Below are 21,185 nucleotides of genomic sequence, written 5' to 3'. Positions count from 1 at the left end.
CTTCCTAATAATATCTAAAAGTGCTCTTTTCTCACCCACCATTTCTAACACTCTCTCATTCGTTTTGCGCTCGACCCAACTAATTCTTTCCATTCTTTTCCACACCCACATTTCGAAGGCTTCCAGTCGATTTTCATCACCTTTACGCAATGTCCACGTTTCCGCCCCATACAGTACAACACTCCACACGAAGCATTTTATGAGTCTTTTTCTCAACTCTTTATTCAAGTTCTCACAAAACAGACTTTTCTTTCTTTTAAAGGCTTCTTTCGCCATTCCTATCCTTGCTTTTATTTCACGTTCGCACTTCATGTTATTACTAAGAATACCACCCAGATATCGAAAACTATTCACTTGTTCTATTTTCTCCCCTACTACTTTTATATTTGACACAGACCCCTTCGTTCCAATCACCATGGCTTTTGTCTTTCTAACATTTATTTTCATCCCATATTCTTCAAAGCCCTTTCTAATTTTTTCTAACATTTTATTGATTTTCTTTTCAGATTCTGCAACAAGTGCCACATCATCTTCAAATCTTATGCATCTAATCATTCTACCCCCTACCGAAATAGCATCATCATCATGTAAACTCTTCTTCACTATCTCTTCTAGATAGACATTAAATAGTGTTGGCGAGAGGCCGCATCCTTGTCGAACTCCCCTTCCAATTGCACTCTCTTCCGTCAGTTCTTCCCCTTTCCTAACACTTACTTGTTGGTTCATGTATAAGATTCTTATAAGTCTTCTATCTTTCCATTCCAACCCTATCTTCGTTAGAACTCCCAACAGCAATTCCCAATTTACGCGGTCAAAAGCCTTTTCTAGATCAATAAATATAACATACACCTCTTTCCCTTTTTCTATAAATCTTTCACCGATCGCCCTTAATAATCCAATTGCATCTCTTGTGCCCTTGCCTCTTCTGAACCCGAATTGTTCCCACCGTGCGTTACTACCTGCACCTATTCCTTCCTCGTTTGAACATTTTTCTTCGATTTTTTAACGAAAAGATTTCTTATTTCCTCGTTTTTCAACTTTTCAGTATTCAACACTTTGTTACCTACTTTTCTTCTGCCTACATTTTTCAGTTGAATATCTACTTCGGCCAGCACAAGATTATGATCAGAGAAAATATCAGCCCCGGGAAGGGTCTTCGCGTTCTTTAAGCTTTCCGATACCTGTCCTGAATCGTAACATAGTCTATCTGATATCTTCCGCCGTCTATTGGTGATTTCCATGTATATCCTCTTCTCTTTTGCTGATTGAACCAAGTGTTCCCAATTATTAGTGAATTCTGTCTACAGAAATTCACCAGTCCCTCTCCCCTTTCATTTCTTTCGCCTAAACCATATTTGCCTACGATACTACCTTCCTGTTTTTCTTCCACAACTGCATTGAAACTTCCCATTAGAATTATGCATGCACCTTTCTTCTCCCTATCTATAATTTCTTCTATTTTCTCATAATTTTCCTCTACTTCTTCAATTGCATGCGAAGTCGTCGGTGTGTATGTATGTATCACCACTAGATCCTTCGTTTTCCCTTTAAGTCTTAACATCATAACTCTATCATCAATAAATTCTACTTTCACTACCTTCTCCTTTAAGCGCTTTTCAAGAATTATTCCTACGTCATTATGACCGCCCTTTTCATTACATGAATAAAACATTCTATATTCTTCGCTGTTCAATACACCATTACCTTCCCATCTAACTTCACAAACGCCTACCAAATCTAAATTATTTTGTTTCATTTCTTCTTTAAGATTTTCTAATTTTCCTCCCTGTAACATAGTACGTACGTTCCATGTCCCTATCCTAAACCTTTTGCTTTTCTTAGTCTTTCTTTCTCTGTCTGTCTTCCCCCCATTATTACTTTCTCGTCCAATAGACCTTCCCAAGCCATCCCCCTCCCGGAGATCCGAATGGGGGGATATTTTACCTCCGGAACTACATTTTGGCCTGCGAAAGACCATTTTCCATATACACCGTATTCTCTTTTTGCTGCCAGCAAACTAGGGAAAATAGAGTGGTGGTTTCCCGTTGCCTTCCACCCCGCAGTATTCCAGCCGTTAAAGTCACTCTGACCACGCCTGGGACTAATGTCCAAGTTGCCGTACCAATCACTATGATTTCCGCCAGCTTGGCTACTGGAGAACTGCTGCCTACTCCCAGAACACTCTTCGTCTGGCTACTCCATTTAGACCAATTCGGTAGGGGTGGCCCTTCTGGTAGTGAACTACCACCGACACAGCTCTGAATTTCACTGTAGCAGACAATCTTTCCCACCCGACACATAAGTGTCTTCGTATAGGTGGTGTTTATCGGGGAGGCATGCAATAAAGATAATTATATATATATATGTTTTTAAGAATTTTTGTTAATTACGAAAAGATACAAATCAAGCTAAATATTGAACTTTCAATTTTCGAATTCAACTGCTTAGACACAATTTTTCGCACTGCCCTGAAGTAGGTCTATTAACTTAAACATCTTTTGAGAACATTGACAGAACAGTTTTATGATTTGATTTCAAAACTGATGTCAGAAGTAGCAAGCCTAAAACCGCATTGATCGCAACACTGGCTGTTTCTCGGTAGTTTGATTTGTATGATGGGTCAGTCAATGTATTTCTTACTGACACGAGCTCAAATTAGTGTCCACAACAGTTGTGTCAACTATTTGGGGGTCTAATATCATATTTCAGATGTTTGTTTATATCAAAATTATTTCCAATCCCTCTCGTGTGACAAGTCAATCCTGATAATTCTGCCTTAACTATGTTGTACGATGGGGTTCGAACACTACTGATTCCAGCTTGCTCTTTCGTGCACTTTGTATATGATGGACCGTTCCCTCTCTTCTCGATCAACCAAAAATATACTAGGACCGTTACTATTATCAAAAAGTACTCCAATCTTCTCTGGTATCTCACATTCCATTTCATCGCCTTTTTCATTTTCACCTACACTATCACTCATATAACTTGATAGTGATGCTTTTTCTGAAAGTATATAATGCGGTTTAGCATCAGAGTCATCCACAGGATCGCTTATTTCACTGCCACTAAATTCTACGTCATCAACATCAACCTGATACGATCTATAGGCACAAATATGTTATCTCTAACCGAAACCTTTTTACATTTACTTGGCTGTTCCATGATGCCTCCAGAAAAGCATATGTATCAAAAATAATAACGAACTGTACATTACTATAATAAAACTGTTGATATAGCTTACATGGCGAACAACGTAATATGCAGTACGAAAAATCGGCGTGAAAGTGTCATATACTGCAATATTCAGTATCTGAGGCCAAGAGTGTGTGGAAAATCAAGCTGTAACAATCGAGTCGCCATTCAAAGTGCGCAACAACAAGGTTATTGTAAAGATGGTCAAAGTGGGGCAAGCTACTGAGACGTAGAAGAAGCAAGGTGAATCAGGGCTACCACACGACAAAGATAAATATTGTTCAAGGTCTCACAGACTGGTATTACGGTTAAGGTGTTAACATTGTTGGTAGGTTGATTTGAATTATTAAATTTCTTTATGTTTAGTGCAACATTATATAAATAACAACTTTCAACACCATTCATTTGTTTCAGGAAAAAAGTCTTTGTTTGTTATTGCTCCACCAAAATCAATCATCATATATTATTTCACCTCAATTACATTAATTTTCTTTCTTGTTGCAGGAAAAAAATAAATATGGACGTTTACATTCAATTCTAAGTCTAATTCGGCATCTGTAGTAAATGATTACATAACTCCTCTTTCCTTGTGTGTACATTGACTACTTTTAACAAGCATTGCATTGAGAATGTTAAAAGACTGAAATTTTGGAACTTTATCATCAATATAAAATGCATTCTTTTGTAACACTTCTCCATGCTCAAACCAAGAATTGTATCTATATTTCCCAGTGTTATATCCTCGTCTTTTGTCTGCTTTTATTCTATTCGGTTTCTCAATCGATTTTCTGATAGTGTTTTATATCTTAAACACTGTCTCAAAATGAACCCCGCATTTGAAGCTACTGTAAATCGAACTTATTTATTTAAAAGAAGCAAACAAAACACACCATACTCTTTAGGGGATGTTGAGGTTTATACGTAAAACACAATCTCGGGCATATAAATCCCACTACTTAGTCCTACTTATATCATTCGGTCCATGAATTTAAGCATCACCTGCTCGCACATTTTCTCATCAACTTCGTCTAGGACACGTCGAATTTCTTGTTGAGTTCCAATGGATTACGGGGTTTGTTCTCGTATACTCGTGATTTTGCGTACCCCATACGAAAAGTCATAAAGTGTCATGTCACAAGATTGAGGTGGGTAGGTTTTCTGCTCCTAATGACATTAGTCTTTCCTGAAATTTTCACGCAGTTGAGCGACTGTCTCTCCTGTAGAGTGGCAAGTTGCGCCGTCTTGTTGGAACCGTCAATTGTCGATGTTCGTTTGATCCAAACAGGGCCAAAGGAAAGCAGTGAGCATCACATGATAATGAACTCAATTCATCGTGACAACCTTTCATTGTTCATCTTCAAAAAAATAAGATCCGATTAAACCCCTACTCCAAAACCCATACCAAACCTTAATTCGCTGAGAGTGCATGTATTTTTCGTGAATTACTCTTGGGTTCTCTGATCCACATATTCGGCAATTACGCATGTTCACAAAGCCATTAAATTGAAGTAAGCTTCATCTCAGAAAATGATGCACTTTGTGTTTCTATGGCTCTCGTTCCTTTTTTAGGATGCACTTCACAAATTGGCATCGTTTCCATGATACACTGATTTAAGTTCTTATGTTAAGTGAACTCTGCACGTTTGTAGGTAAAAATCTTTTGTTAGGATTCTGTGCATTGTTGCTGGACACATGCGCGTGTCTTGAGTACGACGGCGACCTAATTTTCCCGGACTCACGATAACAGAATCACGCACAGCAACAACATTTGCCTCACTCCGATTACTTTGAGGGCGTCCAAGGTTTTTGATTTCTACTGTTCGTCCGGTTTCTTCAAGTTTCTTGATCAATCTACAAAGAATGGATTCATTTGATGCATTGTGGTGGAATGTAGAGTTTTCGAACTGTTTCCGCAAAACTTTCACTATTCTTGTATTGAGTTTTAACATACAACACTCACTCTTCCGTACTGTATCTTTTCGAACATTGGCTTGGAAAAAAAAAAGCACAGCATCAAAACATAACCTTAATGACCACTGATAACAAAATATTCAAAAACAAACGAAAAAACAATGCTCAAACAACAATAAATAAAAGTAACGAACTTTTCAAATCCAGCGTTCTTTTTGAGACACACTTTCGATTGAATTTCTAAACAATAATTAAATGCTTTTAAAGTATATTGCATTTCTTGAACGACATAATGTAATCTTTGAGTTTTACGTCCCACAGTTATGCCGCTTAGCCTAAAGGAGACGGTGATTATGAGAAATGAGTGAAATGGTGGAACGAAGAAAGTGGGAGGAAACGGGAGAACCCCGAGAAAACCAACAAGCACGGTTTTTGTCCACCACAAAGTCCACACTGCGCGAGCTGGGATCGAACCAGGAACCCCGAGAACCAAAGGTGTACGCTCTGCCACTGAGCCACCGCGCCCCCATTCTGGAACAACAATTTATCAGCATATTTAAATTTCTTTCTTTCCTCTCTGGAGTTGGGGGTTAAATATGTGCTATAAAACCCCACCAAACGTACATTTAAATCATTATTGCTATTCCATAATTTATAGTGAAATCTAACAAGGGAAGTACTTGAAGTGGTCCGCAGGGATCCCACAATACCGTGCTCGTGGGTTTTCACGGGACACTCCAATTTCCTCCCATTTTCTCCATCTACTAATTCATGTATCATAATTCTCTTGATTTAATCATGGCCTCTCTTAACCTAACAGGCAAAATCGTGGAACATTAAACGCAAAGATCACCAAATATCAAAAGTGCTAATAACAGTATGTCAGAAGTGCTTAAAGGACATGAAGAGTTCCAAAGAAACTTTGTGTAGGGACAATACCAAAAAATAAACGAATACTTGTTTTTTTTTTATTTTCTGGGCAAGAAACGGTTTTAGGGGTGAAAAGCCCTTACCATAAATTTTGAAAGTTGACGCCCTAAAGGCGAGAAGAAGTGGACTGAAGGGAATGTAATTTTGCACAGATTCTGTATACGTAAGATGTGGGAATATGTGTTTCGTATTTCCCTTTAAAAAAGTTGAGTGGGGCACAAACCCTTCCAAAGGTTTCAGTACGAATTATCAAAATTGCTAATAAGTATACGTCAGAATTGCCTAAAAGATATGGAGAATTGCAACGAAACTTTTGTAGGGACAAGAGGCAAAAAGTAAGTGAACATGTGTTTTTATTTTGTGCGGAGAAGCAGTGTTCGGGTCAAGACCTCCTCCGAAAAAAGTAAATATAATCGTAAAAGTACAGGAAGGAATGGACTGAAGCGAATGAAATTGTGTGTAGATATTGTATATGTAAAATAAGGCAATTCGTGTTTCCCAATTATCCCCTTGTGATTTGCTTGAAATTTAGCACACCAAGAGTAAACAGAAATCGACACGTGTTTTTGTTTATGCGGAGAAATATTGTGAGGGTTAAAGGCGCCCCAGAAATACTATAAAATACGCCATAGGAGTAAACGGCTAGTGTTAAAATAGTGAACTTTTACCAATAGATAGATGACCTAAAAGTTAGTATCAATACAGTGAATTTCGCTTCTACCCTTAAAAGCTCAATTTGAAAGACTGGACATTGCGCACTCTAGCGTGGTTAAAACAGATAAACGAGCAATTGCCACATAAAAAAAGCACGTGTCGATTTATTTTCTGTTTACTATTGATGTGCCAAATTTGAAGCAAATCGGATAGGGACAATTGGGAAACACGAATTGCATTAATTTTACATATTCAATATCTACACACAATTTCATTCGCTTCAATCCGTCCTTCCTTAACTTCTACGATAATACTTGCTTTTTATTGACGAGGCCATTGGCCCGAACACTGTTTCTCCACACAAAGTAAAAATACATATTCGCTTACTTTTTGCGTATCGCCCCTACAAAAGTTTCGTTGCAATTCTCCATATCCTTTAAGTACTTCTGACGTATACTTATTAGCCCTTTTACTAATTCATAATCAAAGGTTTGGAAGGTTTTGCGACCCAACCAACTGTTATTTTTTAAGGAAAATACGAAACACATATTTCTTCATTTTACGTATACAATATCTGTGCACAATTACATTCACTTCAGTCCACTTCTTCTTGCTTTTAGGGCGTCAACTTTCACAATTTCTGGTGGGAGCCTTTGCACTCTAAAACAGTTTTTTTCCGCAGAAATGAAAAAAGAAAAAAATATTCGCTTCCTGCGTGCGTATTGACTCTACATAAAGTTTAGTTGAAACTCTTCATGGCCTTTAGGCACTTCTGATATTCTGTTATTAGCAATTTTGGTATTTGATGACCAAAGGCTTTGCGGAGTCCGTGCCCACCCAACCGCTTTTTAAATGAAAATATGGAACACATATTCCTTTATTTCGGGTCTAGAATATCTGTGCACAGTATCGTTGGCTTAGGTCCCTTTTTGATTTTTCATTTTGGTGTCAAATTTCAAACTTTTGGGTGTTTTTCCCTCCTAAAAGCGATTTTTCCGCAGAAATGAAAAAAACGTATTCCTTTTTTTCTGAGTATTGTCCTTACACAAAGTTTCGTTGCAACTCTTCATGTCTTTTAAACACTTCTGTCATGCTGTTATTCGTACTTTCGATATTTCGTGATCTATAATTTTAATGTTCCACGATTATGACTGTTAGGTGAAGGGAGACCATGATTAAAGCAAGTAAATTATGATGGACGAATTAGTGGAATGATAAAGTGGGAGGATTAGAGTGTGTCCCGAGAAAACCCACGATCACGATGTTGCCCACCTCAAGCTTACTTGCCTTAGCAACAAACCAAGTATTCCACCGTCAGATCAGAGTTAAAGTGGGTCGGTAGGTCAGTGAGTCAAGTGCGTCGAGTTTTCTGAGTGGGTCAGTGGGTCGTGGGTCAATAGCATGTAGCCCACTGCAACCCAGAATCCACCATGACACACTCTGATCTACCGACCCACTCTACTTACTGCACTGTAGACAGTATCTTTTGAACAGTATATTTTTTCGCCCTCGACCCTAGCCATAAGAACTAAATACACGTTTCTGATTTTTTGCAGTTTGCGATTGTCCAAACCTTCTGGTGTATGTATTGTGTATTATAGTAATAGAAGAAAATTGTCACTTTGTTGGAATTAAAGAAGAAGAAAATTGAAGAAGCAGCTGAGGTTAAATTAATATCATGGTAGTCAAGGGGGAACAAAACGAGCCCTGCGGGGCTTCTAACACGTTCCTACTACCACTCCTCCTCCTCCTCCTCCTCCTCCTCCTACTACTACTACCTCCTATACTATGGATTCGTGAAGCAAATCTGTACGCGTAATGTAAGTAAGTAACTTTTTCGAGTATTATTCATCTTATTTTAATGAAGAAAGCGTTACGAAAATTTAAAAAATAAAATATAAAAATAAAAAAAAATATTTGGCCCGGGTTTGAACCTTCACCAAAAAGCCCATTGCGCTAGTACACTCGACCACGAAGTCCACCAGTAACAATACCTGGATTTCTCCTTTATTTCTGCTACGTGGCGAGAAACGGACAACTAACCAGAACCGCGTATCTAGCTCTTATGAGTAGGGTTGAGCGTGATTTAAAAATATGCTTCTGAACACTGGTGAATTTGTCTACATTTTACTTTCAAGGCCTCCATTACCCTTTCTTTTTCATTTGTTTTTGTTTACTTGCATCAAATGTCTGTCCCTAAGTGAAAAAAGAACTGTAGGCATCTTCTGAATATTGATATTTGTAATTGTAATAACAGCAATAGGATTTATACTACTACTTGGCTTTCAAAACACACAGCCTGTGAGTTTTCACAGGAATTAACTATTGAAAAATAAACTTTTGATTGACTATAATATATATATTATTATATAAGAAATGGATGTAACTCTGTGTGCCTGATCATCACGGTAAAATTGCAAAGTCAAATGAAATGACTTTTGGTATATAGTTAGGCCTTAATCCAAAGTGGGATGCTATCATGTCACTTTCATTATAATAATATCTTAAGGGGTAGTGGGGATACGAATTTTTGCGAAAAAAAATGAGTATCTCACAAGCCGTTAAACTTACAGAGCTGAAATTCAGTATATTAACTCTTTATTATTGAAAATGAACAGAACGTCACCTAGCATCTTTTAAAATTCTTCTTTATGATAGGGGTTGGTTTGTTTTCATATATGCTTCTGTTCCTGGTGCTATATATGCAAAATTGATAGTGGGTTGGTTTGTAAAAATAACTCAATTCAAACTCAAATTCAAACTCTCATTAGTTAGAATTTAACATGATTTTATTACAAGTATAAACTCTTTAGTCAGTAAATAAGAGGCTGTGGATCATGTGTCAGAGTTGATGACAATGTGTTTTGGTGGGTGGTGAGTGTATGGGTTGTGGGTCAGAGTGGGTGATTGTGGGTGGTGTCGTGGTGGGAAAGAGTCGGTTATGATGGGTGGTGGGTCAGAGTGGGTCACGGTGAATGGTGGGTCATGGTGGGACGTGGATCACGATGGGTGGTGGGTCAAGTTGTTCATTGACCCACGTCATCACTACCTCAGATAGTTCAGTGGTCGCGGTCCCGTGTTCGGTTCCCGGTGAGTGATCCTTTGAAATTGTATGTCCTTGATATATCTGTGTTCGTGTCCCTGTCGTTCGAGGTTACTGAAAAGAACTGTAAAACAAATATTACTAACAAGGAGAATGCAGACATTGGTAAGTGAACTTCGGAGCCATTTTCTGCCAGTTGTTAGTGCACCTTCAGAGAATTAATATTACAAACTGGGAGAGCGCAATGACCAAAAATAATGGAGAAAAACCGTCTTAAAGTTTTCTACTGGCCACATATATTGTAAAGACACACACACTTACCAAGTAACGGCGTGGCAAAGTGAGGAAAATCTTTGATTCGTTAGTAAATGGTTCCAGGTTCGATTCCTGTTTGAGTCATACATTTTTTTGCTTCAACCAATAAATTAGACATTTGTAACTATAAGTAAAATAATAATTCACTGAATGTTTATAATGAATAAAACAATAGAAATTTTCAAATCACTTGTAATATCTTTCAATGTTTCATGTTAACTACGGTAGGAACAAAATTTAATTCATTCCGTAAATAATGTTGCTACCGCAGTCGTTGTTTAACAAATGTTCTTGACGCTTCGTGTGTACATCTGTAGAAAGTGTGCGGATTACAAGGGGAATGAGAAGGAAATCTACTTTGGTTAGAGTAACATCCAATATTAGCGAAGGGGATTTCCCCCTCAACTCCTTTGTAATTCGCAAACTGTCAACAGATGTAGACACGAGACGTCAAGAACATTTATTACGCAGCGACTGTCGTAAGCAGTGGCGTATTCAAGGGGGGCGCTTCCGGGCTTAAACCCCCAGAAATGTTATTTACTATATTAAAGTAAATGAAATATCTTGAAGAATTTTCACATTTCCAGGATTAATGTTGGCAAAAGCCCCCAAAATGAAATCGTAAATACGCCACTGGTCGTAACCATAATACAACTCATGATATAAGTATATTTACGGAATAGATTAAATTTTGTTTGCCAAATGGAACATTGAAAGATTTTACAAGTGATTTGAAAATTTCTATTGTTTTATTCATTATAAACATACGATGAATTAATATTTTACTTATAGTTACAAATGACTACTTTATTCGTTGAAGCAAAAAAGATGTATGACTCGAACAGGAATTGAACCCAGGACACTACACATAAGTTGCTGATTTTACTCACTCTGTCACACCTTCACTTCGTAAATTCGCGCGTCGTACGATATATGCAGCGAGTAGAAAATTTTAAGACGTTTCTTGTCCGTTATTTTTGGCCATTGCGCTCTTCCAGTTTGTAATATTAACTATTTAAATGTGCACTACCACCTCGCAAAAAATGGCTTCGAACTTCACTTACCAAACTCTAGTTTCTCCTTGTAAGTAATACAGAGACAAGTTACGGAGATACTTTCGGTGAATCAATTGGTGTGAGGCATCAGATTCTAGTTAAGGGGTCGAATTACTCTTAAAACCAGTTTCTCCTTCCTGTCCTTGCGTGCTTGTGTGTCTATTTTTGTTTTCTAATTGAAAGTCTCTCGACTATATTATTTTTATCATGACTGAAATTATTGTGTTTCGTCGTTATCGTAAATGTCTGCAATTTGCTCACTACACGAATGTTTTTTTGACTCTTACTTAGCAGAGCAATCTTAGCGTAGTGGTGTGAGCGTTCGTTTCGTAATTTAGCGGTCCCTGGATCGGTTCCCGCTGCTGGAAGTTGTTTTTTTAATCAAACTACAATAGTCATACTTCTGATGTGTAATAAAATGAAAATACTCAATTTCTTTCGGTCTTACAAGTTAGAGTGGAAAGGGCTTTCTTCGCAGAGGAAATACTGTACTAGCAATATGACGTCACATGTATATCTACGACCTTGATTCGTACTGTAGGTGAAAGTAACGTGGTTAACAAACAATTCATGAATACATAAGGATCATGCTTAGGGCCTAGTATGCGTCATAAATGTGTCTGAAATGATGTTGTGTCCTAGCAATTACTCCAAACGTTCTCCACTATTACTCCTACTGCTAGAAGTAATAATATTTTCGTTCGCCATTTCCAACACGTTCCATATATCTGTTCAACGAAAATTTGTAAATAGGAACTATTCTTTTTTTATATTCGTATGTATATTTTGTTAAAATATCAATATAACTCATTCATAATCCAAAGTCTTTAATTCAAATAAAGGGTCTTACTATGTATCGTGATGAAGAAAAATCCTACTTAGTTTCTGTTTAAGCATCCGAAGTTTCGATATTAATATTGCCCAGGAGCTGACACCTTCTTTCTGCCCCCTCGTTCCCTTTCGGACACAAATCATTCGAAACTATCTCTTATCCTTTCTTTTTCTTTTCCTATCAACTTTAGTATGCTTATTTACATTGCAATAGGACGTAATATTGAGGTATTAAATCTTCAGTAATAATAATAATAATAATAATAATAATAATGATAATTGTATTAACTTTTCTAAAGTTGCCCTAAAATTAGACTTAACTTACAGGTAAGTCGGGATTTCGGGAGTTTGTCCGGACCTCCAGGACACACCTATGCAACCACGAAAATTTTAAACGAAAGCGTTCCACTATAGTTTCATGTGGAAAGTATTCTCCTGTACGTTTTAAGGAAAGTAACTGCAATAAAATAACTAAATATAACTGAACAGTAAAGCATATAATAAACTAACTTTTGGCATATGCATGAATAATCCTAAAAGCTTTGCTACAAAAATACCTACACAGACCATAATAAATTCAATGAGCTCCGAAATACAAAATAACAAAATAGCGTATAAGATTCAGTCTAGAAAGCAATTGTTACTTAAAGAATGGACATACACTATTTCGAGAATCGAGATAAAACAAGAAATGTTTACGATACTATTCGTCTCGTCTCAATTCTCATCTCCAAACCGAGACGATAATTTGAGTTAACCTTGTCCCGTCTCGAATATAAAATGTTAATTTTTGTCTCAATTTTCTTTGTTTTGTTTTAGAAACGAGATAAGAAATTCCTCTCCTCGTGGGCAACAGTAAACAAAACCGAAATATTTTTGCCAAATAACTTGTTTCTGGTTCTAATGTTATACCCTGAGTGATAATAAGCTCCTAACTTTTAATTCTATGAGATGATAATAATTATTATTAGTTTGTTATTATTAATACTTTTGTTATTCCTAAGTATTTGATAGTTCAAGTATTGAAACAACCGAGTATTCAAATATCTGAAGATAATAGAATATGTGTTATCGCTGATCAACCGTCACCGAAGATTCTAAAGTAAAATAATAATAATAATAATAATAATAATAATAATAATAATAATAATAATCATAATAATAATAATAATAATGATCATTCGCGGATAGGAGTTGATTATTTTAGACTATTAGTCAATCGCCTTAACCGCTGAACCACAATTACTACGCAGTAATTGATTCGTCTTTAGTTTGTTGACGAGTATAATATACGCGCCGTATTTCATTCAAAATGAAGGAGTTTTGTAATTTGATTTTTTTCTTAAAAAAACTCTGAAATGTTAATAATTTAGTGAATAAAGTGATATAATGCCCTCCGAGGTCTCAATTATATAATCCTTTGTTTTGAAATTGACTACTAATAAGCCACTTTTTGAGCAAACAGAAAAGACTCTTTATTTAATCGCGCCCAAATAAGTAATTGTTTAGGTGAGTGGTTTGGGTTGTGGTTTTCTAAGCTGCTGATCCGAGTTGAAGTCTTCCCCTCGCCATACAATTTACAACTTTTTAAAAAGTTTGATTTACAAGGCTGAGCTCCAGTTGGATGCTGCTAAATGAAAGATAATCTAAAGTGGAGAAATTCAGTGATGATGCAATCCTGAAAATAAAGGAAGAAAAATGAATAGAGGAAACGAGTTTCAGAGTCAATTCTGTTAATGGTTCTATATTTGATATTAACCGTTAATTTCGTGCATTTTTAAATTGTTGTTTATTGACACTATATTCTCCTTTTTTTCTCCTTGTATCTCAATGTGTAAATTTACACAAATATTATTCAAATCTAGAACCTTCAGTTATATTTACAACCCAAGGTGAAATACGTTTATTACGGATAGGCTCTCCAACTCATTTGAGTGTTATCTAATTTTGCATTTTTAATATTTACAAATAAATTACTGCATACCAATATTTAGCAGTTTCAAAATCATTTAACGAATAATGAAATCGGACAATTTCTTCTTTCGAAGTAATATTACGTATTAATCAGTGGCGCCGGAACCTAAGAGCTCAGGCTCTGTTAGACACCTAATTTTCATTAGAGGCTGGGTTCTTTCACTGAATGATCCATTCATACTTTAATTGATTTGCTGGTACGACTACTGTTAATGGTCTAAAATCTCAGCGCAAGGTTTTGTGTTTACTTAATAGAATAATCTAATACATATACCGCATAATCTATCCCTGTATTATTTGATACGCATATATGTATAGTCATTTGAAGTAAATTAACTTGTTTATATAATCTCTCACTTGAGTTAAGTATAAGATTATTTAATTGCACTGACTGTTATCTTCTCATCGAAGCATAACTCGTAAGCAATATGAATTACGTATATTCTGCGATTGTATTTCTTTTTTAAGAATGGGATATTTTGGATCTACGTATTAGAAACACACAGTTTATATAAGTACTTGCCTGATGAATGTTTTTGGAGAATTTCCAGTTATAAACTTTGTTTGGAAAGAATACTTTTCTATGTTTTTTTATTGCTTAGATTTCTTCCCCTATTTATACATAATTTCGCGTTATTCTCAAGCATATTTATGGATAAAATTATTTTATATATTCAACATGCATTAGCGTGGGAAGTAAAATGGTCGATATTTTAATATTTGTATTTAGTTACGTAAGTTACAATAAAATTGTATTTAATACAGGTTAATTACAAGTTTTATTACTGTATGAGTATTTTTTGATATTTACGTCTATATTCTGCCATTTATCAAAAGCAAAATTAGAGAAGTGTTAAAAACAAATAAAACGTGAATTATGGACAGATACTTTTACAAGAAAACATTTGTAATCATATATGTGTATTATCATTTATTCATAGTGTATAATCTCAAAATAAAAGTAAATTCTGAGTGACTAAACGAAAGACACTCTATATATCTGAAAAATATAAGCAATATGCCCTCTAATAAACATATATTTTAGTGAAAAGATTTTCGCAGTGATTTTTCCCCTTATCCTCACTTGAAGGGGATATTGGAATCATTTTATCAACGTAAAACTTCCGTTTAGAGAAAACAAGTTTTAAAGAAAGAATATTTGTTTATTGAATTTTTGATGGAAAATCAGAATCTATGAATGTTTAAGAATACAAGTGAACTTCCAAGTTTCAAGCAAAATTTATCGCGATTAATATTTACTAATTCGTGAGAAACTCGTACTTCATGGACGATGTGGAATTCACCTGGTTTTTTGCCCTAGAACACTCGAGAACAGAACAATATTCAACCTATACTTCATTGTTGTGGTTCCTCATCGATAATACTCTGTGATATTATTTACTAATCATGATGTAAGAGAATATTTATCAGAAGAAGTGTTAGTGCGTAAGAGTTTATAATTTTTACTTTTATCTCCGATCTTTTTCTTATTTCAAATCACAGTTAAATTTTATAATATTATCGAACAGTTTTATCAAATATAATTTTTGGGTAAAATTAAAAATTCTTAAGAGATTATTTCAGTGAGCTTTGAGAGAATTCACGACCAGAGTTAATAATTCGCTTTAGTATGCTACTAGCAAATTATTTCAGTTATGATCCAATTATAACCGATCCACAACATGAATATTTACCCGGGTGTACAAAGCATTTTAATACAATGGATACTGTAAATTGGTATCTTTATATCTAGTATTCGTCTCTATAAATTAATAAGTACTTTCAAATTGCTTTGTGCACAAACGATCCACTAACGATTGATAATGTTTTGGTAAAATTCGGAAGAGGTGAAGTGGGTTATGAAAACACTCTAATTGACCGCAAAAATTTAACAAAACATGTAAAGCAGATGGCTAGTCTTCAGTCTATTTGTGGTTGTGATTTGCTTTTATTTCAATTTCTTTCTTTTTTTCCTTTTTTCATTTTTCTTTTTATCTTTTTTTAATTAATCGTTCTAGATATGAAATACAGATCATGTTTAAAATTTGCGATTTAAATTTACAGTTTTCTCCTGCAGCTATGATTTGATCCTACATCGTACAGCCAAACAAATTATGGTAATCATACAGTAATATAGTCACTCAATTTTTTATTTGTCTATGCTAAAAATGCAGACAAAACGGATCAGACCTAAGACAATTCGTAAGAATCTTGAGTCATTTTTAACTCAATCTTCAGAGGACAGCCTAGACTTTGTGACTGGAAGTGAAGCACCCAATCTTACAAAGTTATATAACACTAGATAGTGATTATCGACCAATTTTGAAAATTTTTGAATTCAGGGGTTGCCCCTATATACCTTTCCCAGAATTTAAGAGAAGATCTTCAAGTTACTCATGTCCTGTGGAAAATAATTTGTCTATGTATTAATCCATAAGACCATTGTCTTGGGACATTTGTTCATATGAACCTCATTGTAGAAAAATAGGCCAACAATCTCCCAAATTTGTTTTTGAGCAGCTTTAGGGATCCTAATGGACCAATCAAAGTTACAGAGGTTTATACCAAGGTCCTATGATAAGCATATATGTCCCAAGACCTTTCACAGACATAATCGGAGGGAACGAAGTTCGCATCAAGAACGGACGCATATCATTCAAGAGTACGACCCCTGGACTACTCAGAGATCGTAATCTTCGTTATCACGGATTCACAGATAGAAAAGCAGGGCTTGTGGCTCCTGATTTGAATTTCCCACCACATACTTCGTAACCCATGGGGAATGGATAATTCGAAATTTCAGCCAAAATAACATGGAATCACCAAGAACCAATAGGAGAACTCATGTGACTCCTCAACCAATGAGCGACAAGTTGATTTAAGTTAGGCTCTTGCTAATTATTTACAATATAAAGATATTCCCAATATGGCAAAAGATAGAAGCATGAGTTAAAAATATGATGACGTAAATGAAAAATTTGCTACTAATTCTGAAATTTACCTTATCGAAATCGCATATCACTTCATTTAGTATTTTCATCATCCCAATGCCATCGTCTTCCAAATCACTATCATTGTAAAAATGAATGTTTCGCAACGAAGCGAACATCACAGCCACAGATTCATATTCTTCGTGATAGAGTTCATTCGAACGATTTGGGTTTAGGTAAACTTCAGCTGAAAACAAGAAATTAAGAACTCATTACAAAAGGTATTAATTTGTGATTGAAGTGAAAGTACTTTGCTTACTATTAGTCAAGGCAATTATTCCATTTTCAGTGTAACATTTTTGATCATACAAGGAACAAGTGTATAGTTAAAATACCCCAACATCTAATCGATAGTCTCAGTTCAATAAGGACCCATCACTTCATTTCGTGAAAAATAAGAAAGTTATTAGATTTTATAATTATTCAAATAAATAACATATTTATAGTATGTTTTGCGTATGCATTCAATATAAATTGATGTTTCTTTTTGCAAATATCTGAAAAGACATCATAGTTTTCTTTATGTATAGGAGACATATGTTCCAAAACAAAGCATATAGGATTGATTCACACGGTATGATTAAGCAATATGCATACATCTCAGGGGTGGTCGGATGTTAGCTGATTATGTCATGTACAATGCAGAATGAAGTCAAGCGTAACTTAAGTTTGGATCTTTTACATAATATTTAAAAGAATCATTCCTTTGTGTAAATTTACAATGTGCCTTATAAGTTTTGTAGGTTTTTGTGAAGCGATTTTTCTCGACAAAGGTAAATAATTGTTAACATTAATTTCGTCAAAATAAAAAAAAAACATTGCAATAGGTTCTCATATTTATAAACAACACCAGTTATTCTTCATAAGGATCACAAGCAGCTGACGGATACCGTCCCGGAAGAAGTCGAGGAAGACACCGAGGGTCATGATGAGACCCCTATAACCCCTCCACGGCGTTCGCCTCCAAATTCGGCTATAAAACGGGACTTCAAGACGCAGAAGACACCAGTTCCAGCTAATCAGTTCCTTCCATTCACTCCAACCCACCTCTGTGTTACTTCGGACAAGAAGGTCCTTTCCGTATCCGCGCTGGTCGGGCAGGAGATACAATCCCACCTCTGCGTTGCTACGGGCAAGAGGTTCCTTTCAATCTTCGCGCTGCACTGAGCAAAAGAGACATGATCCATCTTTGCGGTGCTACGGGCAAGAGATTTCTCTCCGTCTCTGCGCTGCACTGGAAAGAAGATACCTAATCTGCCTCTGCACTGCTACGGGGAACAGTTTCCTTTCCGTCTCCGGGCTGCTCTGGCCAGAAGACTTCTAATCATAATAGCCTCCGCGCTGCTCTGGACCAGAGAATCCTAGCCATAAAAACATCAGCGATTGTCTGGACAGGAGGTTTAAACCCGTAGAGAAAGAATTATTACTAAAAACATCTATTTCTTTGTAATACTGTGTATACACTTTATACTTGTATAAAACTTTTATATTAAACGGCAAGGTAAAATAAAACCACTTTACAGTTGGTGTATCATACATTACATGGTGATCGTGTAAGTGGGGCAGTGATTTTCCTACGAGACAGCCATTTTCTTAACCAAAAACAGGACTTTAACAGTTCTCAGACATTTTAGCGAAGTTAATAAGGTTGATCTGTTAGGGTCAGGTCAAAGTTTTACAACTATTAGTTTTATATCTATTACTCGAATGGGAAGGAATACTCGGCAGGACAGAGATAATATTAACAGCATAACGGAATCAGGACCTAGGATTTTTTTAATATGCCGGATCAGACGGTATATTTTGACCGCATGATGGAGGACCCTGACAATTAGTTTCTGCTCTTCGACCATTATCCACTCTATAATCTTAGACCAGCAAGAAGAAGGAGGAGATATTACCGATGCACCTTCAAGAAGTAGCCTAAGTAGATATGGTACTTTAATTAGAAAGTCAAATAAATTGGACACTTTAACTAACGATCAATTGAAACAGAAAGTAATCTCATCTGGTAGACGGAAGATCCCTGCGTATAGAGTCGGACTAGAACTATTTGAAATCCAGCAGGCGGAGGACTAAAAAATCTATGCATACTTCTTAACGAAACTTAAAGCAGCATGACGAATCATGCAGGATGCTACAGAAGAATAGAAGAAATGAAGTAGTAATCCGTCCAACGTAGACAGATAACCAATCAAATGGCTGAATTATCCTCGATGGTCGCTCAAAACGCCATGCGATAACAAAGCGGACGTAACAGAACAAACAGGAATAAAGGAAGAAGTGAAAGCAATCTTAGAAACAACAACACGAAAAGGGGTAATAACATGCATAAAAATAACAAAAATGGCGGTAAATCGAAGATCGAAGAATCATCAGAAGGAATAGGATATCAATCTAATAGGATGTGCTACTTGCCTCAAGAAAGGACATGGTGCATAATCTTGCTGGGGAAAAAGCAAAATGGAGAAAAAAAACAGATAATGCTGCCTCCAGGTTCTAACCTTGGCGATCCTAAAAGCCCACCATTAGCTACCATGAAGAAACAGTCAAGAAATGAGAACCCACCAACTGATATTTCAATCAACCTACTGGAATTCAATGATTCGAACACCGCTAGATGAGAGCACATTAATTTGGCATTTTCTAACAATAAACTACTTCGCGTGAAAGTCAATTCAAACACATTATCTGCATTATTCACACTGGATCGTCGATTGCCATCTGGAGTTGACGAGACATGTTTTGCAATTGCAAGCTGATCCCAGTTAGGGCAATAATAAGAGGATTTTCCAACAAAATTCTTAAATTCAAGTACATTGCTTTAGTTAAATTTAGCAGTGAAGACACTGCCTTCTCACATTATTTTAGGATTATTGACTCTGCGTGTATTTCCCCCACCTTTCGGGAGAGCCTTGTATCTGGGGTTCAAGCAAAAATACGTTTGAAAAATAGTACGATTTCTCTCTATGAAATACATCGAGAAGCTAATAATCGAACAAAGGTCGTAAGAAATATTGACTTAGCAGAATATATCGCCTGTACAGTTGGAGAACATGGAAGGGTGAAGATTATCCTATAATGCAAAATAATTACACCAAGTCACATTTTCTTTTTCTGCTACTATGGTGAAGAATAAGAAAACCGAATTAGCATTTTATCGTCTTTACACTCGCTCATCGACGGATTTGCTTTACAAGCAATGTCGTTCAAAGTACCAGCTCATCTCCGCAATCCTTCTTTTTGCACCCAAATTCTTATCCTGTTGTATTGAGCAAAAGAACCCCAGTGGCGTATTTTAAGCCACACCGCGAAGAAATTATTGAGTTGAGTTGATTTTGAGTTTAACATCATTTTCAGCAGCGAGGCTATATGAGACGGGACCTACTGATTAACGTGGAATCCGAAACACATGAGCTCCCGTCGGGCCGAAGAAATTCTTCTTCTTACTAATGCACATGAGAGAAAGCAGGAAAATAGAAATACATACGGCACGGAGAAGTAAATTGAAGTCAGACTAAAATATACAGAGAAAATCTTTAGCATCAAATTCTTGGACAATAACCAAAATCTAGGTTCATCTGAGAAAACGGTCGTTCATAATTTACTCTATAAATACAGAGACGTATTTGAGTTGAGTTGGTTTTAGTTTAGCGTCCCTTTCAGCAGCGCTTCTATATGAGACGTGTACCTACTGATTAAGTGAAATCCGAACCACATGAGCTCCCACCGGGAATCGAACCCGGATCTCCCACGTCAAAGGCGCGTACTGGGAGTATTTCCATATTCATCCGAAGACACAGGGCATTTCAGGATTTACATACATTATATTGGAATAGACAAAGCCGCTAGCTTTCAAGACGCATCCCTACCTATTCCATTAGGTGTGAGAGCACAAGTAGAGAGGTAAATCCAGGAATTATTGTTGGCAAAGATAACCGAACACATGGACGATATCACATTCTCATCTTCTCTTTTCATCGTCAAGAATACAAATTCAAATGAATTTCGCATAGTGTTTAACTTGCAGAAGTGTAACGCTTATACACATATCATAGCGTCCCCTTTCATTCAAAAGATGACTTCTTACAAGTATTAAAAGAAAGAAAACACTAATTTCTACACTGTACATTTCACAAACTTATTTTCAAATTTTACTGCATCCAAAAAGCAGGAAGAACACCACCTTCAAAGTGTACCACAATAGGAAATTTTATACTACACCATAGAGTATTTCACAAGCTCCGAAATTCTCTTTAGCTACTAGGCTAATTTTCGACAAGCTAC

At 36.1% G+C, this 21,185-nt stretch overlaps 1 protein-coding gene across 2 annotated transcripts in view; it reads right to left on the bottom strand.

The window, feature by feature from the left end:
- The window catches only part of LOC145673783 (adenylate cyclase type 2-like), a 1,485,668-nt gene that overhangs the window by 175,282 nt on the left and 1,289,201 nt on the right, over positions 1-21,185 (bottom strand). For both annotated transcript variants that reach the window (XM_081743538.1, XM_081743539.1), the window contains exon 19: positions 16,910-17,085. In XM_081743538.1, the coding sequence (XP_081599664.1) occupies positions 16,910-17,085 (176 nt within the window). The remainder of the gene's footprint in view (positions 1-16,909; positions 17,086-21,185) is intronic.

The sequence above is a fragment of the Thermobia domestica genome, chromosome 17, assembly GCF_964235325.1.
Source record: "Thermobia domestica chromosome 17, izTheDome1.hap1.1, whole genome shotgun sequence".
Classification (NCBI taxonomy): Eukaryota; Metazoa; Arthropoda; class Insecta; order Zygentoma; family Lepismatidae; genus Thermobia; species Thermobia domestica.
The sequence above is the reverse complement of the archived record's forward strand: the minus strand, read 5'-3'. Positions and strand labels throughout refer to the sequence as shown.